The sequence below is a fragment of the Lineus longissimus genome, chromosome 2 (assembly GCF_910592395.1).
Source record: "Lineus longissimus chromosome 2, tnLinLong1.2, whole genome shotgun sequence".
Taxonomy (NCBI): Eukaryota; Metazoa; Nemertea; class Pilidiophora; order Heteronemertea; family Lineidae; genus Lineus; species Lineus longissimus.
The window spans coordinates 24424346-24452257 of NC_088309.1; the positions used below are offsets into that span (position 1 = coordinate 24424346).

The 27912-nt window shown below is 41.5% G+C and overlaps 1 protein-coding gene across 4 annotated transcripts in view; it reads left to right on the forward strand.

The window, feature by feature from the left end:
- Nucleotides 1-1907: 1907 nt before the first annotated feature.
- LOC135483169 (fibrillin-2-like) overlaps nt 1908-27912 on the forward strand; it is a 38022-nt gene continuing 12017 nt past the window's right edge. The window contains exons 1-38 of one of the 4 annotated variants that reach the window (XM_064763791.1): nt 1908-2498; nt 6455-6552; nt 7129-7224; nt 7574-7618; nt 9965-10084; nt 10640-10735; nt 11554-11751; nt 11977-12117; nt 13946-14074; nt 14394-14540; nt 14929-15003; nt 15975-16100; nt 16473-16598; nt 17476-17598; nt 18314-18439; nt 18813-18935; nt 19265-19393; nt 19629-19853; nt 20028-20153; nt 20409-20534; nt 20951-21079; nt 21371-21505; nt 21962-22009; nt 22151-22276; nt 22478-22624; nt 22765-22974; nt 23385-23510; nt 23772-23897; nt 24172-24420; nt 24781-24906; nt 25192-25320; nt 25484-25606; nt 25886-26008; nt 26153-26278; nt 26520-26768; nt 26937-27104; nt 27276-27344; nt 27557-27682. In XM_064763791.1, coding sequence (XP_064619861.1) covers nt 2365-2498; nt 6455-6552; nt 7129-7224; nt 7574-7618; nt 9965-10084; nt 10640-10735; nt 11554-11751; nt 11977-12117; nt 13946-14074; nt 14394-14540; nt 14929-15003; nt 15975-16100; nt 16473-16598; nt 17476-17598; nt 18314-18439; nt 18813-18935; nt 19265-19393; nt 19629-19853; nt 20028-20153; nt 20409-20534; nt 20951-21079; nt 21371-21505; nt 21962-22009; nt 22151-22276; nt 22478-22624; nt 22765-22974; nt 23385-23510; nt 23772-23897; nt 24172-24420; nt 24781-24906; nt 25192-25320; nt 25484-25606; nt 25886-26008; nt 26153-26278; nt 26520-26768; nt 26937-27104; nt 27276-27344; nt 27557-27682 — 5044 coding nt within the window. In that variant the 5' untranslated portion in view covers nt 1908-2364. The remainder of the gene's footprint in view (nt 2499-6454; nt 6553-7128; nt 7225-7573; nt 7619-9964; nt 10085-10639; nt 10736-11553; nt 11752-11976; nt 12118-13945; nt 14075-14393; nt 14541-14928; nt 15004-15974; nt 16101-16472; nt 16599-17475; nt 17599-18313; nt 18440-18812; nt 18936-19264; nt 19394-19628; nt 19854-20027; nt 20154-20408; nt 20535-20950; nt 21080-21370; nt 21506-21961; nt 22010-22150; nt 22277-22477; nt 22625-22764; nt 22975-23384; nt 23511-23771; nt 23898-24171; nt 24421-24780; nt 24907-25191; nt 25321-25483; nt 25607-25885; nt 26009-26152; nt 26279-26519; nt 26769-26936; nt 27105-27275; nt 27345-27556; nt 27683-27912) is intronic. The other 3 variants (XM_064763792.1, XM_064763793.1, XM_064763795.1) reach the window with 3 other exon arrangements.

Here is a 27912-nt window from a genome sequence, read left to right on the forward strand (position 1 = left end):
GGTTAGTTTCTGCTTTCGTCACCAGATTGCATGCCTCTCACTTAGACCGCTAGGTTTTTTTTCGTGCTGCTAAACGTGTAGTCTAATTTGTTGCGTGATCGGAATGCCTTATCTCTCTTGATTATAGACAACAATGCCCTTGGAGAAATGATTGTTACAGTTTTAATGGGTTCCCCGTTCACATTCACTGTTGGCCCAACTATCTGTCTGGCGGAGTCCACCAGACGACCCCAATAGTCTGCCGGTCGCATGTTAGTTGGCGCGTTATTGTTTGCGCGTCTTATGAGTATACTACAAGGTATGCGTATGTTTCAATCACCGCAAATCTGCTAAGGAAACGCCAATTTGTCTCTGGTCAAGGTGCGCGGCAGTGGCGTGTGTAATTTTTCATTGAAACGACCACAAATGTAAACAACACTAATATGACACTCAGTGTTGGTCGAAAAGGAAACCGAGCAGATCTCGATCTTGACCAGTGGTGTAAAGAAAGGAGAAAAATGGTGGAGTGTAATAAACTGTGTCCCAGTCCCTGTATATCATGGTTACGGATTCTTGGTTATGGTTTACACCATGGCCGTCATTACCTCAGAGTAGCGCATAATAAAAGCCCTTGTCCCCGAACACTTTCCGAAAACGTGACATTTCAAAATTTCCCGGGTGCAATGTTTTTCAGTGTTTTTCACTTCTAGACATTTCAAACTTACACCGACGAGATCAGTTCAGCACCGGAATGTCCCTATGTTTTTCGCTCAGTCCAGACGAAAGACGCAGTACTGCGAGCGAAATGCACCAATAAGCTTTTCTCAATCTCATGATCATCGTCGATCTTCCATAAGACGCGTATTTAAGGTGTTGAAGAGTTTACACTCGAAATACTCCTCAACTTGATGAGTATCATTAACATTTCAATGATGTAATTAAATGGATAAAGAGTGTGAACTTCATCATGAGAAAAAAAGTAAAAAAGATAATCGAAATTCTAGTTCTTTTAGCTCGATATGAAGCTGAAATGAAATTCAGTTCCGTCCGTTAAACAAAAACAAATTGTTGGTGAAGGTTAATGCAATGAACTGGCGAACCGCTATGAGGATCACAAAGGACATGTCGATTATTTTATTGTTGATTTCTCCGATTAAAAAGTTGAAGTACAAGAGATTACGTTATGAATGCGTCATTAAGAGTTTTCGTGCCTGGACAGAAAAGGGCCAAAAGTTCGATCACCGGTGGCATTATTTCATGAGAATCATTATATCGAGTTTATGACTGGGCCGTGGCATTTTCATCCTGAGATCAGGCTTTTTTTACTGCCACGTCATTTACAGAATATCGAAAAGAGGTTGAAAAACACTGTTTATATCAGGATATGTGGCATTTCAAGCGTTTTGTCACGTCTTTTATATACGGGGGCTCGTTGAGAAAGATCATCATCAAAGCTGATACAAGTATTACATGACTAGAACCTTAGCCTTACTTTTCTCAACCCGAAGTTCGAACCTACGGTTGAGAACTGCCCTCACCTTTGCTTTGTCGAGAGACCCAGTCGCCCGGCCCTTCTTGCTTTCTGGTCTCTGAGTCTCCAAGTTATGTTTAGTTCATTGTTTCTATATACATGTACATGTACCTCAAAAATAAATGACAACTTTATCGTTCACCATTTTGGTACACAAGCTATCGCAACGTTCCTTATTTCGCACTTCGTAGCTCTTCGTCATTGTCCCCTCTTCCACTTGTCCCAGACTTTTCCAATTGTGACAAGAATATCCCCCCATTCACCAAGACTCCCCATCCTTTCATGCTATACTATAATTGGCAAGTCGGTTATTTGACACACTTTGTCTTCAAAGAAAGAAACGTCTTGTGCAGCGATTCCAGGGGCACCCAATGCATGTGTCTCCACAATCGTGACACTTTCTCACCGAGACTAAACTGCAGTTTTTAACACTAGGCTATTGCGCATTTTTGCAAAACATTGACAAGGACGTTTGTCATGCAGCAGAAGGTTGTTCGCGGCTCATTCATTGGTTGATAAAAATCGACCTGGTCAGAACTGAGGTAAACTTGCATTATTTAAGAACAATTTCCCGGGAGCGCATACGCTTTTCGACCGACGGCCCCTGACGGAGTAAAGGTTCATCTGGATAGCAGAGACAATTGATTCCTCCCGTTGATACCAGCAACACGAGACACTGCATTTTCTTTGAAAGTTTCTGGATTTCGTTTCTGAAACGGAATAGCTGAAATTTACTCGGCTTTCGTGGTGGGAGACAAAGGAAGGCTACACCTGTTGTGAGCCTGCACGCTGTCAGATCCTGATTATCATTGCTCTCATAGCCAGAGATGCACTGTGACTGTTAGCTAATCATCATGGTTTCTCTAAGGATAATACGAGACATTTTCGCTGCATTTGTGATCAAAATACTTTTACTTCAAACGTTCCAAGGATGTGCTGTGTTAGGACAGCAGGATTCGAACCAGCGGAGAAACCAAGCGTACTACGGGTAAGCGACTTATCGTATGCACCTGAGCCGTTTAACCCTGTATGACTAATTCCAATAGCATCTTTACGTCTATCTTCATCACCAAGAACGTTTATTGATTACTAGACTTGTGTTATAGCAAACATTTTAAGTGAAATTACTGAAAGAAGAAGCTGATGTTTTCTCGGTTTTCGGCCTATAGAACTTTGTTATTATAGCACCCCGACAGCGGTAGGCATCGGAGCTTTGAAAACAGCATTCATTCCGCGTATTGTCTTAGACTTTAATTGTTTTCATGATTTCAGAGTTCCATGCACAAATAAAAGGCTACGTGTACGAACATATTTGCTCTTTATCAAGTGCTGGCGATAGCATGCCAGGTGATAAAAAAAACCTGATGAGGTTAGGGGTTAGCCGACATGAGGCTTGCTGGGCAGGAAGTGGCATTTTTCATTGAAAGGTGTCACCCTGAGATTCAGGGCCACGTTTTCACCCATATTCACCTCACAAGAGAGGGGCATTTATGAAATTGAAAAACTTGTTACGCGACGATGAGGTATAATTATGGTATATAAGCATAATATCATACTGTACGAATGTTATATACGGTTTATCGTCATTGTGAGTATTCAGTTTACCGCTGAACAACAATTTGCCGCTGTAATTTTGTACCATGCAGATCTTGGTCGGCCTGTCCATGCAGGCTGACTGGCGTCGATCGCAAAACTATATATATTACGGTAGTAACTTCCGACAATGACTAAAGACTTTATTAATCTGCAGTGGTCAAAATCCTTATCCGGATGGGTGGAGATATGCGTCCTTCCCAAGTCTTAGTTGGGATTTCAACAATGCCAAATCTGGGCCTATATTTCGACACGAAACACCGGGTGTCCTTGGAAGATAACTAAAAGTCCAGATAATAACAGTTAGAAAGCTTTTACACACTTGTCAGTCGGTATTATTGGAGTGGGGGGACTCACGTTAACAAATGGCCTGTGGTACCCTGTAGCTTCAGCTTATTTGTCAACATGCCTAATTCAGCTTGCCTGGGAGAGAACACCGAGGGAGGTCCAATTCTCTTTCGGTTAGCTAGGGTTGTTGACAGGCTATTTTAGACACAGCCTATTCTGACCTCAAGGACAAGGCTCATGGACTGTCATCCTTTTGTTGTAGTCGAAGCAAGGGGCAGAAAATAAGGGGCAGGACCGGCCAATTCTCATCCGCAAATACCAGGATCGCTCCGCCATTGCACACATTCCTGAGCTTGGCAATTAAGTGCCGTGTGTGAAAGGCCCTGCATGGATGGCCCATCCTGAGCTTTAAAGCACCCCCCTCGGTAGCTAGATATAAACACGCCAGGGAGAAGGACGCGGCCGTGACATTGGTTCAGGTTTTCAAGGATAAGACTACTAGTATTAGCCTGGGATGTGCTCTGCTCATTGGTTGTAGTGTATGTCCTTAGCAGTAAGCTTGACTTTGTCCTTGGCTCACGGTACAAACATGTTGGCCTATGTCTTTGTCGCCCGCCTTTTACCCGAAGGAACCAAATAACGCGCAACGCTAACGCATAAGCGCGGTCGCGTCCCGGTGCGAGACTGCCAGATGTCGTCATCCTATATCTTCCTTTTGGCTGCCGATCTTGGAAAGGACGATACTGACATCAAGGCCAGGACTGCGTCTGGAGTTTTGGCCTCGCAGTTCCACTGCGAAAAATACCTTAACATGCCTGGTCCAGCTTTCTCTGTAAATACTGGATATGAACAGATCGCTTCGCCATTTTTTGCTTCAGCATCTTGGGAAGAGGTTCTCATAGTACATTATGCAATGCATTATTGTCCTGTGCTCTAAAAACATGTCAGACCGACCGCTTCAGAACACTCTTATATGAATGTCTTCTATCTGCAGTCATCATTCTCTCGTACGTATTGTGTAGGCGGAATTTCTTTTTTCATTTCGAATAACTGAACTAGAAAGACGTTTTTCCTGTCATATTCCATTACGAACTGCGGTATTGTGCCAGATCAACAAAAAAACTATGCTTTCAATTCAGTCTCGAATTATAGCATCATGATTGCCGACCGTTTTCAACTTCATTGTTTAGGGTTGTCCCTCGATCCGATTCATATTAACCCCATCGGGTAACGGTAGACCTATACTTGCGTCTCAATGTTGACAAGTCCTAATTGCTTAATGATTCCAAGTGCTAGTCAAAATGGTGATGCCTGTATAAGCAACCATTGAAAGAGTTATGATCGAGAAAATACTTTTTTCTAAGGCCTATTTACGTGTTGTTGTCTGCTTCCTTTTGATTATGTTTATGATTGATTAGCTGTGAATCTCTACAAAGTCTTGACTTTTGTTCAAAGAGTTGGACAAACCACGATCAATGTGTAATAAACCTTTGAAAGCAGTTTTTTCCACAAACTTGACCTATAGTGTAAGTGGCTTTTTATGCCAGAAAGTATGTCTTAAACATTTCGGTCTCATGTCAAACGGCTCGTAAATTAAATGTTGCTTGTTTGGTTCGGGTGTCATGATTTTTCAAATGATCAAACACTTTTCCTGAGTATAGTCCCTTATGCTGTATACACGTACCTATACGGTTGTTCCCCGTTATTTTTCGCACCATTCCCGCTGGAATTATTATTACGTTTCTAATGACGTCATGTGCGAAGCCCATGCTGACAGCCGTATAATGCAGCAAGTCCGTTCTATGATCACGAGAAGGCTTCAAAATCGAAAATAGACGATTTTGAGAGGCAGCCTAAATTAACTCATTCCTGACACAGTAAACGGATAACCTTGGTGGCCTGACCGGAATGCATAGGCCTAGTTCAGACGTATACCACCCCGGTTACAGTGATGATAGTTCAATATAGGCCTATGGCAATGTACTTACTTCCATATACTTAGTATAGGTCCCTATGTTTACGTAATTTTTAAAAATTCCCGATTACCCGTCTTGGGTATCTCGAATGTCCCCGTGACACAGAAACGTAACAAATTAAAAAAGCTACTGTAGCATTCATACCACATCGCATTGTAAAAGCACATTCTTTACATTGTGTAATGCATGTAAGCTTATGAAAGGAATCTCACTTGTGGTTATTGTAGGAAGTACAGTTGAATGAAAAAGGTTTCGGTAAAAACGCGACTATCATCCTTTGTCCTGTGGTAACCATATTTGTGTCACACATTGTTCGATGAGGCGAAGTTCAAAGTGAAAATCCATGTGTACTGCAAGTGCATGCCAGTCCAGCATCAGTTATTAAAAATGATTAACCAGCAATTTCCACATCATGTATGCCGCATTAACCCTGCGTCCTGGCGGGGACAGTCAGAAAGTTCCTCAGTGGGAAAACAAAGTATGCCTTTTATACTTTGCCGCTTTCGAACAAAATGTCCTCTGTGGCTAAGTGTCACCAGTTATTCTTGGAGTCAACATTGTCATGGATGTGGTATGATAAATATTTCTTTTGCGGATGTGGTTTTGAAGGTGGTAAACCAAAATATTGAAGGTTCCGGTCCTTAATAATTTTATAATTTATTAGTTACATAGAAGCCCATTCCGCTCGAAAATTTGAAACGGTTGAATATGAATCATAAGTGTCCTTGCAAGGTATGAGACACAAATCACTAATCAGTTGATCATTAATGATAGTGCTACCAATGAAAGTTCGCCATGAGCACATCGCTGTTTAAAGATTAGCACCGAGTGGCGGTATGGCAAGGTTTTTTCACCGCTTGTGTGGCGCTGTCATTCAAAAAATCTAATATTAATGGTCAATTTCTATTCTAAAACACACCAATCTCATACATTAGACAATACACCGAGAATCTCATTTTGGCATATTTTACCAACCCAAGAAGTTATGGTGTGTGGTCAAAACGAGGCGTATACATTAACCAATTAAAAAAATGAAACATTGAAACAATGGTGTTTTTGAATTTGATTAACCCGGCTTTCCTTTCAGTCCGAATATCTGTGGAGGAAGAGCCGTCAGCAATAGTCAGAGCTGCTGTCAGGGTTGGTCAGCTGTCCCGTCCAATGGTGGATACAGGTGTTCTGTTCGTAAGTTGACTACAAACATTAAATGTATTAGGCAGGTTTCACAACCGTTAGGACTTTTTGACACCATAGACTTTCGAACTGCGTCGCTTGTGTAATACACAAACAACGACGCATTACGAAATTCTCTGGTGTCATCAAGTCCTGCGCGAATTTATTTACGTGACACTCGTAAAACAGCTTCCGTGGTGAATAGAACGATGAATCCGAGAACCCTTCAAAGCCTTCGTCGATAAGTCCATTTACATAATCGTCGATCTTCGTAAAGGGTGCGGAACATCGATGCTACATCTTACTAACCCAGTAGACACCTACCACTTTCGTCAAAGAGAGAACGAAGCTAATACATTACCGTATTACTTGTCATGATAATGCAGAGAATGAAAACCTCCAAATAGTATTTTACCAGGTTTCTTTTGGAAAATGTTTTGCATTTTAGTTTTATAACTATATCAGAAGGCGAAAAAAGCGCAGTCCGAATCCATTCGCTGTCCTATCTTATTGTTGAAAAACAAAAGTATTTAGGTCTTGACTAAGATCCCTTTGACTTATATCTGTCTACATGTATCTCTTCTTCAGCATCATGTCGAAGCTCCTGTGGAACGGGAACGTGTATTCGACCCGACCTATGTTACTGCCCAGGAGGTGTTGTACAGACCCAACCATGTGGTGCAGGTAAGACAAAAGGGTACAAGGCTGTAAACGTGTTTTTGGTATCATTCAAATCGTGAATTTTTCACAACAGGGCCAGGTTGTCAAAAACTAACGTGAATGATTGCGGCTGCGGGATTCCATTCGAAAAGCGTGGATCTGCAGGACGTTTTTGTTTCAATTTTTTGCTTGTATGAACAGTTGTGAATGTGTGGTTCATTCCAAATGGTAAAAAATGCGAATATTTTGTGTGCGTTTTGTATGATTGATTATGATGATTGATAAATGTAAGCTCTAATGATAGAAAATTGTGATGGCACCTTGCTTGACTTCTTGAATACCCGGGTTCTTTACTCTCAATCCCTCTCTTCAGTTGACCCTAACTGCGACCCAAAGACAAGAGCTGAGGCACAGCAAGGTAGACTTCATTGAGATCACTCTTAGCACTTCGTCTCAAAGGCCTACCTTTCTAATGAGGCCAACTAAACTATTGAACACTTTTATAAAAGGGCTACGACTGAAATATTTCGTATTTTACCTCAGGGGCAGGTTCAGCAATGTCTGTACCTTGTTTGGCCGACGTTTTTGCTCATCTTCTTTCTGTCTCTTGAAGACTCTTCACAAGAGTTGGAATACCTTTTGATATTTTATTCGCCCTTAACCTCCTCCGGATTGTTGAGAACCTTAAGAAAGTATTTCCCACTCCGTCAAAATCCTTGCGATTTGTAGAAAACCTACCTGGGTGCCGTATATTTGCCCGTAAAAACCTTTATTTCTCGGTTGTCATAGATCTGCGCTCCTGTTAATATGACTCTGTCGGTGTAAAACAATTCCAAGATTAACAGAAGTTTCCCTTGGATAAAATAGAAACATAGAAGTGAGGATGGGATAGAATAATTCATTGATTACCGTTTAAAGGGTCAATGTGGGCACTGTGTATATTTGTTTGCTTACCATTGGCGACCTGTAACTCGCAATTCATGTACAAAATTCCTCCCTCGCAAGACCAGCGAAATCATTTATGAGAGACCAGCTTTATATAGTGTAATGTGGCGGTCCGTGATTTCAAATAGGAGTACTATCCTAATCCCAGGTTGTCCCTTTAAAACCACCTGACACTTTTGTAATGCAACACAATTGTTATTAATAATTAGGCATTTCATGCATGCAGCTGTACAGAAATCTATTGCTGAAGAATTGAAATTAGGGTTAGAATTAGAATTGGAATTGCCGATATGTATGTGCTTGCTTAACCTGCATATTTTGCATGTGCAGATAGCTCTGTACGGGTTTTATTACAGAATACCTAGTGACAATATTTGATTTACGATCATGATATTCCATTCTCAACTTACAAAGTACTACATCTTGCCATATAAAGAGCGTAAGGGTGTTCTCTAATGAAACCCGACAAGTTTTGCCAAAAATGTTATTATGCCCTTTTGCTAAGGCGTCGCTTTACCATTGACTCTGACATTCACGGTGGGTATAGTGAAATGGTTCGGACGAAATACATTTTTTAATCTTTGCCTGGTCTTATACAAGTACCTATAAAATGCCAAGTTATCTTGATGATTATATCACATGATATGACTGTCAAAATGATCACACCTGTTATTAAATACCCCTTGAGTTGGTTTGCTATTAAGAGATTAGAATCTGTCAACCGCCTTGAAGAAGGTCACCATTTGGTCAATATCAGGCTGAGCTCATCCTGTAAAGAATCATAACGCTACGTAATATCATTATTTATAATCTAAAAAATGCCTGTATAGTCCGATAGACTACTAGATTCATGTAACCTTGCCTTAATTCGATATCAATTAACTGAAGTGTCTGACATGTCCACCTGAGTTGGAATGTTTTAAAGTGGTTACGGTTGTCGTCTGGGGTCTACTGGCCGTAATGTTACCATAATTGACAATAGAACTAAAATCAGCCGTGAAATTTAGATGACACAAATAAGCACGTATTGTATGTACCGGTGACAAATGTTAATCAAATGCGTGGTCCATGTAATTAATGGTTAGTATCTTATCCTACAACGACCCCGTGGCACATCAGGTGTTTTAAAGAAAGAAACATCATCCCTCGCTATATAGCTTAAAATGCAACTTTTTCTCCAATTTCTTCTTGGGAGATCTCATACAAGTCATGATAAATTGGTGAAGTCCGTTTTGCGTGGTGTCCATAAAAAATTACATGACGCGTGGTCGTTTTTCTCTGAGGGAAGTTTTAACACGGAACCCCAGATCTAACTTAAAAGAGGAGTGGGCTCTTAGCTTTTGCATTGGCAATCGATGTCAAAGCATGATCGTGCGCACATTTAACGCTTTGACCTTTGGGCAATGGTTGGATTGACCAAAACGCAGCCTTGCTTCTGACACCGCATGGCAGATCTTGATGACTCACTGGAAATTAGCTTGCCTCGCGACCAGCCTATTGAAGATGGGACGGCAATGCATGTGCAATGTATGGTTCAATGGACGCTGGCATACCTTGCCTCACGGACTGCTTGCCTTGACATGCAAAGAAGCTTTGCCTGGAAATTGCTTATCCACTGCTTTTCACCTCAGCGAATGCTCATTGCTTCAACACACGTAGATGGCGTGATTTCACCATATACCACAAGGATCAGTATGCTTTTTATGACGCAGAGATTAGACAGCTTCATCGGATTGTCGTGCGAAATGGCTGAAAGAGTGCTTGCTTATGAAGTCACAGCTGTGGCAGAAGAGAAGAGACTAAGATGTTATACTTTCAGCTTCTGAAGAGAAAAACTGCGATAACCTTTGCCATAATGGGGGAACTTGTCGACTCGGCAGACCGGGGTCTACGTTATGCGAATGTAAGGAGGGCTACACCGGTGCCCAGTGTGAAGAGGGTAGGTCAGAGATGTAGAAAGGTCACATTGGAAGTAGGAATTAACATCGCTTATGAGATCTGCTGTAAAATATATGTAGGCTAACAGCAAGAGGAAGTATCGGCTATAATAAGTGCGAACTAATAATTCAAATAAATAATGTATAATATTCATTTTATTTTGATTATATTTTTGTATCATTTATATATGAATGCTCTTCATGCAGTCAAAATTATCATCACGTCAACATGCAGCGCTGCATATAAGGATTAGCTCGTGGGTATTCTTTCATGCCTATCTGTTACCAACTACTGGAATTCATAATCATGGTCAGCATCATGACCACCATCTGACTCATCAAACTTTTTATCATGACTATTCCCTTCCAGGTACAAAAGGAAATAATGAAATAACGAACAAATTGTACATATTCATGTAGTTCATGGAACATGCATAATCGTTATATACATGTACATGTATATATCTGTTTTTTGCAGTCGTCAACTTATGTATCAATTTGCAATAATCATGAGTAAATTCCTAATCCGTTCTTCTTTTTCTTCTTTCAATTCATAGCTGTTTGCGGCAGTGGGTGCTTGAATGGTGGTCGATGTATTGGACCGGACAGATGCGCCTGTACCTATGGATTTACTGGAAAGAGATGCGAAGTTGGTAGGTACTAGAGCGCATCACTAACTGATTTCCTTAGTTTCTTTCTTTACGTCGATTCTTAACATCAGCACAGAGTTTCACGTCCCCGGTATTGTTATTATTTTGCAGGTGCACACTTAACAGAAATGGAGATTTTGGCACTTTGCTTTACCATCGACACGGACTCGTGACTCAAATAAATAATGTAAAAATGTTCTGCGCCGCCAAGCCAACCTAAATAAAATGTGCCACCACCGAAATCGTTCTTTGCAGCTAAAACAATTCTGAGCAAACAACACCAATCAAGCACGAAATATATATACCAGTTTATCATGCTACGTGGCGATAGTACATATTGACACAGTGTGATAGTTGGGGGATTCTTGGATATCCATCTATCTGGGTTACACTGGATTATGCTGAACTCTTGAAATGTAACAGTGATAAGACAAGAATAGCCAATTAGTCATCTAGCACTTTTCTGATAATGGAAAGAAGTATTTGATGTATAGTACCCCCAGGTATATGGCACGGCTTAACCGTACAATACATTTGGTACGCCTGGTGTCGAGGTGGTGGTGGTGGTGGTGGTGGTGGTGGTGGTGGTGGTGATGTGCTTTTTTTTTGGGGGGGGGGGGGCGTCGAGACGTTGTCTCTTGTACAGGAAATTCCCTGTATGCATTTGAATCTCTGGTGGGGGCGGGTGAGTCTTGTTATCAACTTCTTACCCTCCGACCTCCCCACTCCTCACCTGTAAATATCCTATTTCGGTAACGGGTTTATCTTCATGACATTCTTTGGCTACACATTAATTTCTCACTCGAACACCCTGTTTGCAGACTTCCGAACCGGACCGTGCTACACTCAAGTGGAGGGTGATACCTGTAAAGGACAACTGATTGGAGTGACGTGCACCAGGGGACTTTGTTGTGCTACCATCGGTCAGGCCTGGGGTCAGCCGTGCCAGCAGTGCCCGAGAGCTCCCGAACCTTGCAGACGAGGGTTCATATTCCATGATAGCAACAAGCAGTGCGTTGGTAGGTTAAGCTATAACATTTTGGCCTCATTGCTGTTCCCTCCTTATCTTTATCCATCTATTTGCAATCTTGGCCAGGACGTACAGGTGTATTTGCCTTCTAAAGTATGCCCTATTACTAAATCTGACTAATCAAAAACAAAACACTTGCTGTGTTCTTCGACTATGTGTAAATCCAAAAAAGCATGCGGTTTCTCTTGAAAAAACGGGCAGTTAATCGTTTCAGACATCAACGAATGTATCGCCATTCCTGGCCTCTGTGTTGGAGGAAGGTGCACCAACACCCTCGGGTCGTATCGATGTGAGTGTCTGCCTGGACAGAGGAAGAACCCGACGACTGGAGCATGCGATGGTAAGGAACTGCCCGGTAAGATTCCGTTTCCTACTCCATGCTCTCATCCACACTCTCCAAAAGCTTCTCATGGTCATATTGGGAGTAAAAGTATCAAAAGTAATATTAACTATCATTGAAACCAATTTTAAACGTGTAAATTCATTCATTCTGTGCGTACAGTACCGTCATGCTTATACATTTGCAAAGAGTGTTCTAGCTGGACTGACTTTTTTGTATAGCGACCACCGACTTCAGGTTTAAGAATGCTCCAACACTTGATTGCACCCAACATTATTACGGGTAGAATGTCTGTTTTTCCGGCGATCCATGCGGTCCGTTAAATGCGTAATACAAAGGATCGACAAAGATATATTTGATCATCAGTTTTAAGACTGGCAATAGGTAATTTCAGACCACAATAAACTACTTAGCAAGTGTTTGATATTTATTGATAGTCTTAAAGGAACACATCCTGCAAGTACATGCAAGTATGATTTGCAAGCCGAAACTTAGTGTTAGGTAATGGGCTCTTGGCATTGATTACTTGGATGTCATAATATATCGAATATCTTTCACACCAATTCGAGCACTTTAATCGTCCGTCTATTACAAAGGATATTAACGCAATGGGGGCACACTCAAAAGTTGAGATAGATCTCTAGGAATTTTAATTATCAAATCTACTCTAATTGGTATAATTGACCTACAAAAATAGACAGATCTCGGGTACAACAATTATGCTGGTTGAATAGGAAATTATTTTTTGTTGTCCTGGGTAATTTGCGCCAAGTTCTCAGAGTCCTTAGTCAGCTTCTCGTCACCTGCTTGGTCACCAATTTAACAAAATTATGAAATGGTGAAATGTATGGGAGAAGACCAATAACACTTTTTTATGTCACCCTTCGTTTTGTGGAAAACAACTTACGTAACATCCCTTTGAATACTTATAAGTATATTTTCGTAAAAAACGTCGCATAAGGTCTGGACTCCGCATCCTGCTTTCGGAAAAACTTTCTTACCAGATGGACACGCTAAATGAGGGTACTTTTCGGCTGTTTTTCTTGTGAAACACACATTTTTCCATGCACTATCAAGGTCAGGCTGCACGAGTTGAGCGCCGGTGAAGTTCTCTGAGTCTGTATAGGTCTAATTCTTAGAAAATGTCAGAATGAATCTCTTAAAAGCTGCTGGGGTTCCGGTTGTGCACCTCCAGCACACTTGTTCCTAGAACGCCCATGGTTCTATGCACACATTTACAACATATGTCACGTATTCTACAATTCCAGCAAAAAATGAAAATCAAATTATCTGTTGAAGCTAAAATTTCATTTTCCTGAGTTCTACCAAAACATCTCAATGGTGTACCAAATGAAAGGTCACCAGAACCCCGGAGATAAACGGCCTAATTTTCTACCAACGTGCTGTCATATCGATGAACTCTATAGTGCTCCCATTTAAACCCAATTACTTGGTTCGTGGCCCGCGCTTGCTATAGTATATTAAAATTAGATTTAAAGGTACCCTATTATACTTTATGTATTTGTTTAGAAATTTAATTTTTTGTATCAATATCACGCCTGTACAGTATGTCCACACTATTTTTCTTAACCTACATCAGAGTCTTTCAAATAAATATAAATTTGATTCAAATAGATATAATTTATTTGAAAGAATTTTCAAAGTCAAAAAAGTTTTTGGACTGATGATGTTGCTTCATTTTGAGCAGAAAAAAAAACTAGTGAAAAAAATAATTTGTACTTGTACAAAATGTGACCACAGAAATGGTTCGTCGCACCGTCCGATATTTGTATCATCAAGGAGGCTCTAGTCAAAAACTTTAAAACACCCTTGGTATTTTTAGGAGGCGAGACGTGCGCTGATGCTGGCGCTGATGCTTGCAAGAACGGCCGATGTCTGAATGATGACAAAGGCTACTACTGTGTCTGTAACGCGGGATTCCTCGCCAGTGATGACAAAAAGAAGTGTATCAGTAAGTAAACACAGAAAACATCTCACAATTCAAGGCTTTCGACGTAATCCAATCTGCAAAAGTGTCATATTCCGCATCCCCGGTGCTCTTATTAGAAACAGGCAAATCGGGAAGATGGGTCATTTGGAGTTAGTTTCAGTAAATTTTGCCTTCTGAAAGGATCACCCAGCCCATTAGTTTAAATATTGATGAATTGTTTCATGACTCAAAGATGATGCTCCTTACTCAAAATACGTTATTTTTGCCCCAGACTCGTTTTAAAAAAGGCGACTGGCCCAGGATTTGCGATTTGTCAACTAACCATGCGTACTTTTTTCAGACAACAGGAAGGCGACATGTTTTCGCACGACCGGTTGCCGTGACCCTATTGGTATCCCACTCACCCAAGTTGACTGCTGCTGTACCTACAGTATGTCTGGGTGGGGAGAAAGTAGGATATGTGAATCCTGCCCAACTAAAAACACGCGTAAGTAACACTAAAGACCGTGCAAAGGATAAGATTGGGCGATAGTCCTGCATCCTGCGATTGAGACTATCGATCCCTATTCGATCATGGCGAATGCACCCTCTGAGATACTGGTGGCCGTCAGCCGAGAGTAATGCATGACGGATTGGAGAGTGGGCCATGGCCAGCAGCAGACGGCATGGCCGATGTTGCGCTGCTACGAATCGCAGGACCCAGATATTTTTGCCGTGGTGGATACAATGTTGCTAACTCTCTGACTTCCCTGACTTTAGAGCCTTACTCTCGGCATTTATGACTGTGAAGGGAGGTGCATACGACTAAGCCATTTGATGATTTGGTGATATAGTGGTCACAACCCTTCCTAAAACGTTCTCTCCGTATCTTTCAGCTGCTTACTACCGAGTGTGCCCAGGGAGTGATCCGTTGACCGGAGGGGAGAACTTTACCCGGCCTGACAATGGAGGTAAACCTGACGAAGGTGGAAGTGGTGGCGATAACGCCACTACTGAGACGCCGACTGAGAAGCCTACAGAGAAGCCAGACAGAGGGGACGGTTAGCTTTCTAGTTGCTTTTGCGCCGACTGACTATAATTTGGTACACATTGCTCCGAGTTCTTTTTGAGTAGTGCTGGAGTGTCTTTGGGGACGAACTTGCTATACCACTCGATCACAGTCATACTTTCTGTAACGGCTTATTAAGTGTAAACTCAGGTGAGATACATGTAAGCCTAAAAGGAGTTTTCGCCGGAGACTGACTGGTCCATCTATGACTGTGTCGCAGGCTTGGTCAGGTCAGTATTGCACTCGTAACACCTGTGTTTGGCCAAAATAAAGACAATGTGCATGTCAAGTTTCGGTCAAACACGAAGTCCTTCAAGTTGAGAAGCGATAACTGAAGGTCTCTCTCGGTCGCCAAGAAGGAATGAGACAAACATTTGTTGTTTCCGAATGATAGCAAGTTCGCAGTTGTGTACCAGATTACGCAGTCACATCTTTGCTTAACGAATGGCTTTTATGCTCATGCGGCATGTCATACCGTCCGTCTGCCTGGCAGTAGGCAAAAGAACAGACAGAAACATTGGGCGTTATGAATAAAGCCTAGCAAATGCTTTTATCTAAGCTTTTACGTACACAAGACCTTTCTGTAGAAAATTGGAGTAAAAACATTTGCTAGTCTTTATTCATATCACCCCTTAGCGGGGATTTCACCATGATGTTGCGATGGGGTTGCGATTGGATGTGCACGATCATAGTTCGAATGGTCACCACCGGAGCTCACCACATCTGGACCGGAGGGCAAAACACCTGAGCCCAATATGCTCCTTTTATACATGGCATGTCCCTCGCATACTCAATTCTAGGATACTTATAACTATTACGCCGGCATCAATTTTTAGTGAACATTTGCATTTCTAAAGGTTTTTATTTTGATAGATGACACTGGTCACTGCTCTCTTTACCCCAACCTCTGCCCCAATGGGAGATGCAAGAGTACCCCGGGATCATACAGATGTATTTGTGATAAGGGCTTCAGGCTGAACAGACAGGGACAGTGTGTTGGTAAGTGGTCGAACATACCAACGAGTTGAAGGGAGGGCATAAAATCATGTTTGTCATTAAAAAATGGCTTCCAGCACGACACAGGATCTTTGAAATCAAATGCAACACTTCACTTGAATGGAATGGCGGCAACCGTAGGCCTAACAGACAATTCGTCACATGCCATGTCCAAAAACTGGCGTCAACACGAACTTTTTGGTTATATTGCTCGAAATCAGATTATTGACAAATCGCCCAGTATCCATGGGCACGATCTACATAGGAAATATTCCGTCCTTATTGGCGTATATCCGGATGAGCATCTTCTTTCTCATTGAATGAGAAACATCCATCTCGTCCAAATATTCAATATTTTATCATTATTGCTCCTAGATATCGATGAATGTCGAGAATACGGCTACTGTCGTGAGAACGGTCGTTGCTACAATAATCCTGGAAGTTACAGTTGTGACTGTAACTCTGGTTTCGCCCTCTCAACCGACAAGCGCTACTGTACAGGTAAGTGAAACCCCTGACAAAACGTTTTCATGCTCAACACCACACTGAATTTTGCTTTGATTTAGCTTCTTTGGTACGGCCGGTATATATCGCTTAAAATGTACATTCAATGTTACCAAAAACGAATCTGTTTGCTCACATGCATTTTGCACTTTGCAGTTCCTCAACAATATTTATTGTGAATAAGCGTCAATGTCGCCTCTTTAAAAACACCGTGCGCGTCCGACGTATATCTACGTCACTTTTCCAGCCCAAAATTCTCCCTCCTCCTGCCGCGTATCAGTTCTCTGGAGGCTTCAACATTGAAACAACACAACCGCCATCTTCAGGGTAATGAAGGAACTGACTCACACATCTCTCACTGCGCAAGGAGTATGTTTCAACCCAAGAATACCCGGCCTGCGCTATTCCCAGTTAGAGGGAACATTGTGTTCTAAAGGGACGACATTGACATTGAATCTCAAATTTAAAACACCTTATGCCTTCTTAAAAGACGTATTGCTTTTCCCGCTTTTCTATAATACACTTCGTCATTGTAAAGACTTTGTTTTGAGCCACGCCTCAGTCTAAAACTAATTTCATTGCACTCTCACCTTTAAATACTTTGCCATAATTTCATAAGATAAAAAGAGTTGCCTCGCTATCAGCATTAATTTCTCAGTCGCATATTGTACTCCTCCAAACGCTTCTTTTAACTTCTTGCTTATGCATTTTATATGATTGGTGATTTTGCCACCAGACCATCTCTCAAGCAATATTGAGCACATGTCAATGAATGCCTTGCCCAGCATGCTTTATTTCAGCACCATGGCAGGCACTATCCTCACAAAGCTTTTTCTATGTTGCTATATCGCCTAACTTGCTTCTCGTTCGGCAGATAAAAATGAATGCCAGGAATCTGACAAGTGTCCTAATGGTAACTGCATCAACTTGGATGGCTCCTATAAATGTAGGTGCAATCCTGGATTCCGGTCATCTGTTGACATGGAGGTCTGCCTTGGTAAGTGATGAGTCTGGGCTGGCATGGGAAGCCTACCCATCCTGATATTCAGGTATTTGTACTCCTACCTCATAATATCGAGAGGCGGAGTATATTGAAAACTACTCCAGTGGTGCCAGGATGGAGCCTACCAGGATCGACAGTCTAGGCCTAGCCTTTTGGTTGAGTTGAATGGCATCTCCTCACTTGGCCTGATTGGGTCCATGTTGTTCTGTACGGTCTCGTTACCTCACCCTCGCTCTCAAACTAAAGTGGCAATCTTGTCTTCGGCAATCAAGAGAGTGTTGCGGTTCAACCCGTAATCAACTAATCTGTGAAAACTGCAACCACGTTTTTCAAAATTGCTATTTTGTATATTGAGACAAATTCTCTGTAAAACCTGATAAATTAAGAAAAAATAATGATTTTAACTGGTTTATTCTGAATTAAAAGGCATGTAGATTCAAAATACAGCAACGACCTAAAGAGGTGAGGCTGAAACAAGAGCCCAACACGTGTTTCATTTTGGGCATGCTGATTTCGTTTAGTTATGTATTTCGCCGCCGTACCTGTTGGCGCTGCTACTAAGTCTGTGAGACTGTCTTATAGGGTAAGGAATAGAGATCGTTAATTAATTGCAAGGTGTTTAGGGTCAAAAATCGGTTGGTCTTGGAGGAAAAAGCATGGAGATTGAGGGCATGCATCTAATATAATATACTTCATTTGATTACTCCAGACATTGACGAGTGCAGTGAAATCAGTGGTGTTTGTCGCAACGGTATCTGCCTGAATGCCCTTGGAACATACACGTGTCGCTGCAATGCTGGTTACGAGCTCTCTCCGGACAGAACATTCTGTGTTGGTATGTATCGAAGGCATGAGAGTCTTCAGGCTAGCCAGAATTCAGGCTTTTTAGTCATAATCACCCAATGCCGAATTAAGGACCTGTAACTTCCGGCTTAAAGGGACAATATAGGCAGCAGCTAGGCAGGCAAGATAAAGTTACACGGAGTCGCCAATAGGGGTCTCTCACATCTCCTAGTACGTCGAAATGATTCACGCTTGTACGAGGAATATATTTTGTGCTGAATCTGACAGGACCTAGGGCCCTTACTGTGTATATTATTTTCTATCATATGAACGGAAATAAAAGTAGTGTTTGTCTCATTTTGTTAAGCTTTGCTTTTTGATTTGTTAAGATGCATAAGACTGGAGTGCTCAAAATTTTGTTGCAGATAAAAATGAGTGCACTGAAACCGGGATGTGTGAAAATGGTCGTTGTATCAATGAAGATGGGGCTTATAAATGTCTCTGCAACGTTGGATTCAAGTCAACTCCAGATGAAAAATCCTGTGTTGGTAAGATCAGTGAAAACCCTTCAAAGGTTAAGGAATATAAATCCTCAGTCACGCACTCAGGTAGAATAAGGCAACTTTGTTGCTGTTAGAACATGGCAATTTCTTGCCAGGAAAAGGGCACAGTTGCACAGTTTGAGAAAGAGTTCTCTTCACTTTTGAATCGATGAAGAAAACTTAAGGAAACTCTGCAATCTGTTAGCATGAAATTCTGAGAAGTGCGGGCCATGTGTCCCTCTCAAGTCAATTCTATTAACATAGGAAGAGGTTACTGATAAACAAGTGATACTAGGACTGGAGATAGATGGCTAAATTTTTCTTTTTTCCTACAGATGTTGACGAGTGTGTCACCAATGATAACAAACTCTGTCCAAATGGTAACTGCATTAACACACCTGGGAGTTTCAGATGTGAATGTTTTGCTGGATTTACTCTTTCTGCAAGTGGACGCTCTTGTAAAGGTATGACATATATTTGATGAAGCATGTTGCGACTCTAGTATTTCACTCATTCACAACCTCAATTTGATTTCTCCATTAGATGTCCCAAAACTGATATCTGTTTTAACTGTTGGTCTGTTTGTTTTAAAGGTGTACCCTGTAACTACAGCCCTGCCAACTGGCACCTGGCAATGCTTATAGTCACCCTTTATGAGAAAAGCTTGGACTATAAAGTTTCTTTGATACATCTTTTCAGACACCAGGAAAGGATATTGCTTCATGGACATTGACAATGCAGGACAATGCAAGAATCCATCCAGGCTGCTCATCACACGTTCCACATGCTGCTGCTCTTTGGAGATGAGCTCTGCCAAGGGGCTAGGCTGGGGTGATCCACAGTGCAAGCTCTGCCCAAGCCAAGGTTCTGATGATTATGATAAGTTGTGTACCTATGGTGATGGCATGGATGGAAACGGTGATGGTAAGTGTAAAGTGCTAGCTGTCGAAGTTCTAATGAACGTGAGCAGTTGTATACCCATGGCATTGACATGGTCAGAAATATTTTTTGATCCCTGGCAGATGAAGTTCTTCCATTCTTGTTTTTGAGTAGATGTAATCTGAAACTTTTGCTGAAAGCCATTGTTTTATCTTTCAGATATCAATGAGTGTTTGATCTACCCCACTATCTGCAAGAATGGTGTCTGTGAGAACCTGCAGGGCTCCTATCGATGCAAATGCGATGAAGGTTATACTTATGAACCTGCAACTAAGCGATGTGTTGGTAAGTTAGAAACACAGGCATATAAGTGTGATTTTGCAATGTCTCGACAACCTCCCTTGAAGAAGTTGTTAGATGACTTTCTTGCAAATACAATTAAATATATCACATTTTCACTTGTTTTGTACTTTTGGTTGAAAATATGTAATAGAGACCATTTTGGTGATGGCAATCACCTGTGCAAGAGGGTTTAGTTTCCATATGCACTTCTTTAAATGACGAGGAAAATGATGATAAACAATTTCTATTTTATCCTAGATGTGGATGAATGCCTCTTGAACAGGAATCTCTGCCAGTTTGGAACCTGCCGCAATGTCCCTGGATCATTCAAGTGTGCCTGTCCGACTGGATTCACTTTTAATGATGAAACTAAATCTTGCGAAGGTAAAACCACTTGATTATGACCTTAGCTGATTTTGATTGCCTGGTCCTTTAATGACACTTAAAGGAGGTGTGTCTCAAGTTTATGCCACTAGGCTCGAACAGTTAAGTTTACAAACTTTCTATAGAAGACAGCTCAGATGAATCTGTTTGTGTATGCTTTTGGTTGTAGATCTGCAGTTCCCTCTACTCAAGAACACTTAACTACACTCGTGCCAGCCCAGGATTTCAATTATAAAGATAACATGGCAAACTGGGGAGGGGGGGGGGATGTATCTGTTAAATATCATGTCACGTCATCCCCAAACGTGATGTGATGTCAAAATCCCCCAACACCGAGGAATGCACTGCTTTTCGTGTTTAAGTTATCAGATGTTTACTGCAGCATTTCTTAACCTTTGTCTTGTATCTTGCTGTAGATGTTGATGAGTGTGCAGAAAACGATCGTCTTTGCCAGGGAGGCAACTGCTTGAATAATGAGGGAAGTTATCGCTGCGATTGTTCTGTTCCTGGGACGACGTTTGACCCTGTTAGGAAAATATGCGTTGGTAAGCAAACTTTTGATAATCAGCTGGCAGTGTTGTCAATGTATAAAGATGATTTGGGCCCATCTATAATCATCAACAATTTCAAAGGCGTGCAGATCGTACAGGGTGTGCCAACAGTATGGCGCAGTGGTAAAAGCTATTTCCTGTCAAAGCTTCATCTTCCACTACTAAAGTCGCACAAATAAAAAATGTGAAAATATAGCCATTTACAGTAATGGTATCCTATTCATCAAGAACGTGTATCAGGCAAATGATTTTTTCATCACTGTCGTTATTTTTTTCCATTACCAGATTCACGGAAGGCTGCTTGTTGGGGCAAGTTTAGTGGACGTTGTGAAGAAAAGGTGGGCGACCGCATGACCAAGGAGGACTGTTGTGCTACATTGGGAAAAGCATGGGGAAGTCCTTGTGAGGAATGCCCTGCAGGTAATGCTTTTCTTTATGAAGATGCGATCCTGGTGACCTGGTGGCTATAAGGCACCAATGGGAGGTGAAGGTTTCGAGAATCATTGGGTGTTCATTCCGATGTGACCGTGCAGTTGGTTTGATGCCAGCTGATTGAATTTAAGGTAGATGTACTAACGGTCTCCTTGTCTGTAGCCCCTTTTACAACAAACAAACTTGATGCCAGCTGATTGAATTTAAGGTAGATGTACCCAGTACTAACGGTCTCCTTGTCTGTAGCCCCTTTTACAACAAACAAACTTAATGAAGAGTTTTAAGACAGACTTCTGCATTTGAAGGGTAACAATTACAATGTATAAATGGTCCATAGATTCATGTGTGTATTGCAATCCAAGTAACTCACCACTGCATGTATCTTTTCAAATGAGACTGATTTCATCACTTGTCTGTTTATTCATCTGTCGTGTTCATTTTCAGCAAGCGATTGTCCTAAAGGATTCAAGCATGATGGTTCCAGTTGTGTTGGTATGTTGATCACAGGTTTTCCTGTTACTCTTGGCTTATGTCTTGTAAACTGTTTTCCGAAAAAACATATCGCTTGACTAAATCTGACCTACCTTGCTACAGTCTCTAGCCCCCCTTTAAAATACGACTCTTTCTTTTTAGACATCAATGAGTGTGTGATGATGGAGGGCATGTGTGAAGGTGGTCGATGTGTTAACACCCAGGGATCTTTCAGATGTGATTGTCCGACCGGTTTCAGAGTCGGCGCTGATGGCAAGACATGTGTTGGTAAGTCAGAAACAAAAGAATTTAGACGATTTTCAACTGAGCCGCCATTCTGTCGTCTTCAAGTGATTTGCCGATGGCCACTAAAGCTCTGTAATTTGGAGTAGGCAAGGCATATTATGCATGGCACTATCAACTGGCTATTTTTCATTGATGCTCATGAAGATTTATTGTTTCATTGAGGAATATTCAATATAATTTCAGATTTCCGAGTTAGTAACTGTTACAGCAATTACGTGCGTGGACAGTGTGCAAATGATTTTGGTGGCCGCTACATGAAGCAGGTGTGCTGCTGCTCTGTTGGACAGGCATGGGGAGAGCCATGTGAACCATGCCCATCTACTGGATCTGGTGAGTGTTGGCAGTTGTGTTGTTTCCTTAAGATTATAAAGTAAGCAATTGTCCTAAAAAGTTAGGTTTGCAAAAATATCATACAGCAGTTTTCATGCAGACACTTCCAATGTGTTTTTAATGTAATGTCTTTATTCCAGACGAGTACAAAAAGCTGTGCAATGGCGGATCAGGCAAGGGCCCCGACCAACCCGTCGACAATGGTATGACCGACAGACTCACTGACATTAATGAGTGTGTTTACTTTCCATCACTATGTGAAAATGGCCGCTGTAAGAACACTCTAGGCAGCTTTGAGTGTCTTTGCAACCAAGGGTATGCCATTGATGAGGCGGGGAAATCCTGTCTAGGTGAGTACTAATCGGGTCAGACTTTAACATGGCCTCCTTTCACTTCTTAGTAAGGTAGCTCTTTCAGCTCGAAATCAATTTTCACTGGAACCACTCTGTTAAAGACATTCGAGACTGACAAGTGCTGTCCTGAATAGAGAGGTGTCCTGATGAATAGAGAGGTCAAATTAGATAGTAACAACCAATTTGGGACCAAAACTAGTGTCCTTCGTGAGGTTGTCCTTGATAGAGGGAAGGTATAGGAGGTTCAATTGCACATGAACGGGGTGAGCCATTAATAAGACAGAACAAATTTCATGGAGCGGATTTTTCGCATAAACACTCTGCTAGATTTACCCCTGAGGTGATGTAAGATGTTAGAACAAGCAACCATCGATAGTGACGTATGTCAACTCCATTTTGTTTTTCAGATATTGATGAATGTCGGATTTCCTTTGGTGTGTGTGGTAATGGAACCTGCCGAAACACCCCTGGCAGATTCCGATGTGAGTGCCAGACTGGTTTTGAAAGCACCATGATGATGCAAACTTGCATGGGTAAGTAGGATATCTTTACATTCTATTCTGTATCAGTTTGCATTGAGGGTGCCAGTACCGCTTCTCAATTCACCCAGGTGGCGAGCTTCAAACATGTAGCTCCTTGGTTATCCACTTGCCACTCAATGAACATGAATGGCATACCTCCTTAAGGGTAACTGGGAAATAGTTTTTAAAGAGAAATTTAGAGTGAATGTTTAGAGAAATTTTAATTGTTCATGACACTTGGCTTGTCAGATTTTTCTTGTCTTCTTTCTGCAGACATCAATGAGTGTGCACGAGACCGTACGCTGTGCCGGGGTGGAACCTGTGTGAACACTATTGGAAGCTTCAGCTGTATCTGCCCCGACGGACATGAGATGACCCAGGATGGCCGTGGCTGTAAAGGTAGGGCAATCAATCAATCATACCCCTACAGATGGGATTTGCCTCAGATTTATAACTCCACTGACGTCAAACGATTTTGTTTCGCCACGTCATGGAAGATTGTACGTGATATTGCCACATTTTTATTGGGAATTATCGTTATGAAATAAATGGCAATATTACGTACGATGTGGCGATACATTATCGTGCAACGTTACTTTTTCTAATTCTAATTAATTTTACTAATTCTGATAAACATACACTGTTACCTTTACAAGTTTGTTTGTTATTCTAGACATTGATGAGTGTTCTATCGAGAGTGGTATCTGCTCCAATGGTCGCTGTGAGAACTACATGGGCGGTTACCAATGTTTCTGCGACAATGGCTACAAACCTTCCCCACCTCGGACATCATGTGTGGACATCGATGAATGCGCTAGCTACAATGGGCGATGCGATAATCTCTGCCAGAATACCCCCGGGTCCTACCTCTGTACTTGTCAGCAGGGTTTCAGGATGGGACAAGATGGGAAGAGTTGTACAGGTAGGTACTACATCAGAGATGCCAACCATGACAGCTGTTGGTTGGGCAGTTTTTTTGCTGTGACGAGACCGTGCAGGGAACTCAACCATGCTTGAAGCAATTAGTAAGCTGCATGACTTTTACCAAAAATACGTATTGTTAGCCTTGTATACTTCTTTGCTTTCTGAGGCCATGATTTCTGACAAAAAATCATAGATCTATGTAATAGTAGAAATTATAACTTTTTCATGATGACATTTACACTCGTATTCATAATATCATGATGTTATGGTCATTTGGGTAGATTTTGAAATCAGTTGATTTGTAATATGATGATATTTAGTGGCAAATTGTCTCAAATTCTATTCTGTAATCTTGCAGATATAAATGAATGTGTTGAGGTAGGTGATATTTGCAACACGGGTGATTGTGTGAACCTTCAGGGATCGTACAGGTGTGTCTGCAAGGCAGGCATGAGCATCACACAAGATGGAAAGGGTTGTACAGGTAAGATATGTCCTATTAGGCCCTTTCAGTGTTACTGAATAAGGTGGCAAGTTTTAAAAAATCACCAGTTAAGATCATGACAAAGTTTGGCCCAACCATTTAACTTAGTCTTTCTTTGAAATTGTCAACTCTTTGTTGACTGATGTTGTGACAGCATAGGTTTCCTTCTAGTTGCTTGGTCTTTTTCTACGCCCAAATATTGTCCAAAGAGCCAACAATGAACTAAATGAGCTTACGGCTGTTCTCTTCTCAATATTTTTTCAAAAATGTCCTTTTCTATTTCAGATCTTGATGAGTGCAGTGGGCCAGACAAGATGTGCAAGAATGGTCTTTGTAAGAACACCATGGGTTCATACATCTGTGACTGTGACCGCGGCTATGCTGTTCAACCTGCTAAGGGTATTGGTTGTCTAGGTATGTAGATTTGTCTCCACCCTATTTCGGCCCTTGTGGGAATAGGCATGATATTGACACAACCCAAGTTGATATGTCTGTTGTGTGCTGTTTGTGGCAGAAACGGGCAACGTGGTTTGGAAAAAGTATGGAAAAAGTAACATGTTTCTTGTCCTATTTGCAGATGATGACGAGTGTTCTAACAGCAAGGCTGCCTGTGACAAGAATGCTGACTGCAGAAATACTGAAGGCTCTTACAAGTGCCAATGTAAAGATGGTTTCAGGGGAGATGGATTCCTCTGCATTGGTAAGTAAATGAGTCAGATGTTTTGGGCTTTTTTCGAAAGTGGTCATCACCAAATGTTCTCTTTTGTCAACGGCTGTAAGGATTTTTCTGGCTTCAGGAATACATTGAATAATAAGTTCGCTGAAAAATGATAAAATGCACTCTCTTTGGAAGGGAAATCTTTTGAGTAAAGATGTTTTATCCAATATTACAGATTGTGATGTAGTGTCAGTTAGTTTCACCGGAGGAAATTGATTTCAATATCCGCATTGAAGCTATTTATAAATTCCTCTGTTGCAGACGTCAATGAATGTATCAACGCCAACGGCCAATGTGATGACCAGGCAAAGTGTACCAACACCCCTGGAAGCTTCCGTTGTGTCTGTGACGACGGCTTTGTTGGAGATGGTTTTGATTGCCTTGGTAAGTTTAAATGCCACATTTCGAGCCTTCCACAAGAGCTGTTATGTTGTGCTTCAACATAAAAAACTGTTGTATATGAACCTTATTCCCTGGAATTGACAAATCTTTCTGAATTTTTCTTATTTTCTAATTTTTTCTCTTCAGATGTTGATGAGTGCTCAGTGAACCCGAACCTTTGCGACAACGGCCAGTGCCTCAACTACCCAGGCAGCTACAGATGCGAATGTGACATGGGCTTCGCTCCAAAGGACGATGAGAAGACCTGTGTTGGTAAGAACATTTGGCTTTCGTACCTTTGAAACTTGGCATGTATAGTATTCATACATTGCACAAGTCTACACATACCCGTACTGTTGACATTTATATTGAGAAGGTATTTAAACAATTAGAAATTATCAAATTCAAGTTACAGACATACCAGAGAATGAAGTTTTGGAGTATTATTCTTGAACACATTTTCACGCGTTAGACATGTTAGGCTTAATACTTTTCGGGCTTTGTTTCTGTCTAGATATTGATGAATGCAGCACCTTTGAGAACCTCTGCGTAAACGGCCGATGTGAAAATGTCTTTGGAATGTTCAGATGCATCTGCAACCGAGGTTACGAACTCGACTCAACTGGCGGAAACTGCACGGATGTTGACGAGTGTAAGAACCCCGACAACTGCCAGTACGGGGAATGTGTCAACCGACAAGGGACGTACATCTGTCAGTGCCCACCCAACTATGAGCTGACTCCAGCTGGTACAGGATGTGTGGGTGAGTGAATGATATTAATTATCTGGTCTCCTTGGCCATGTTTTTACATGCTCAGTTAAGTTATCCATCCTTGCTAGTATTAAACGATTTTTGTGTTTTTCGAATTATTGCCGTGAAAATATTCAAGTTGGTCACGATTTCAATGCCAATAGTATCCTTCCTTTTTAGATCCCCGACAAGGTTACTGTTACAGTGACTATCCATTCGGTGGAGTCCAGGGTGTTTGCAGCCGTGATCTCGCTCCAAATGTCGGCCAGGATGTCTGCTGCTGTACCATTGGTTTATCGTGGGGCGAGACAAACGGTTTCTGTGAACTCTGTCCAAGGAATGGCACAGGTAATACACAATGTTCAAGTTCTAGCAATTCTTGCTCATCCTTGCTTTTCTCACACAGAGTTTGATCTTCAAAAGTTGTCGTCAAGCTGACCTTTTATAGAATAAGTTGTAGTGATGAATCATGTCATGACGCTCTGACAAATTAAATTTATTGCTTGTATTCATTTTCAGCCGAGTATGACTATCTTTGCCCGGGAGGACCAGGCTTCCAACCAAACACACTGACCATCATTCTTGAAGGTATTGAAACCAAAACTTGTTGTTTTAAAAACTGAGTGCTAGTACTGATTCTACCGGATCTTCCATAACTGCCCGTACCAGAATGACCTTGTTCAGTCAACATGTGCAATAAGCCTGAACAAATCTTCTTGTAGTTAATAAATGCTGTCTTTGAATCACAAAAATGTATATTTCGATGGAATGTTTGAGCTAGAGATAACGTCTTTTTCCAGATATTGATGAGTGTGCGGAGTTCCCTAACCTCTGCGCCGGTGGAACTTGTAGGAACAGTTTCGGAAGTTTCACCTGTATTTGCCCACCTGGTTACAGCCTTGATACGGCAACTTATGCATGTGAAGGTAAATAATTTGATGAAGAAATGGACACGACACTCGAAACTTGATGGTTGTTCGATAGAAATTGTAAACTCGTCTTCCACCAATCGTTCTCTTTGTGTTGCTAAAGCCTTAGAATGGTCATCAGATTATATCGTATTGTTACCGTTGTTGTAAGATTTGGATGTCTCTCTCTCCATGAGCATCATCATGTCTTGTAGCGGTGCAAGCGTGTTGTATCATTGTGTTCGGTT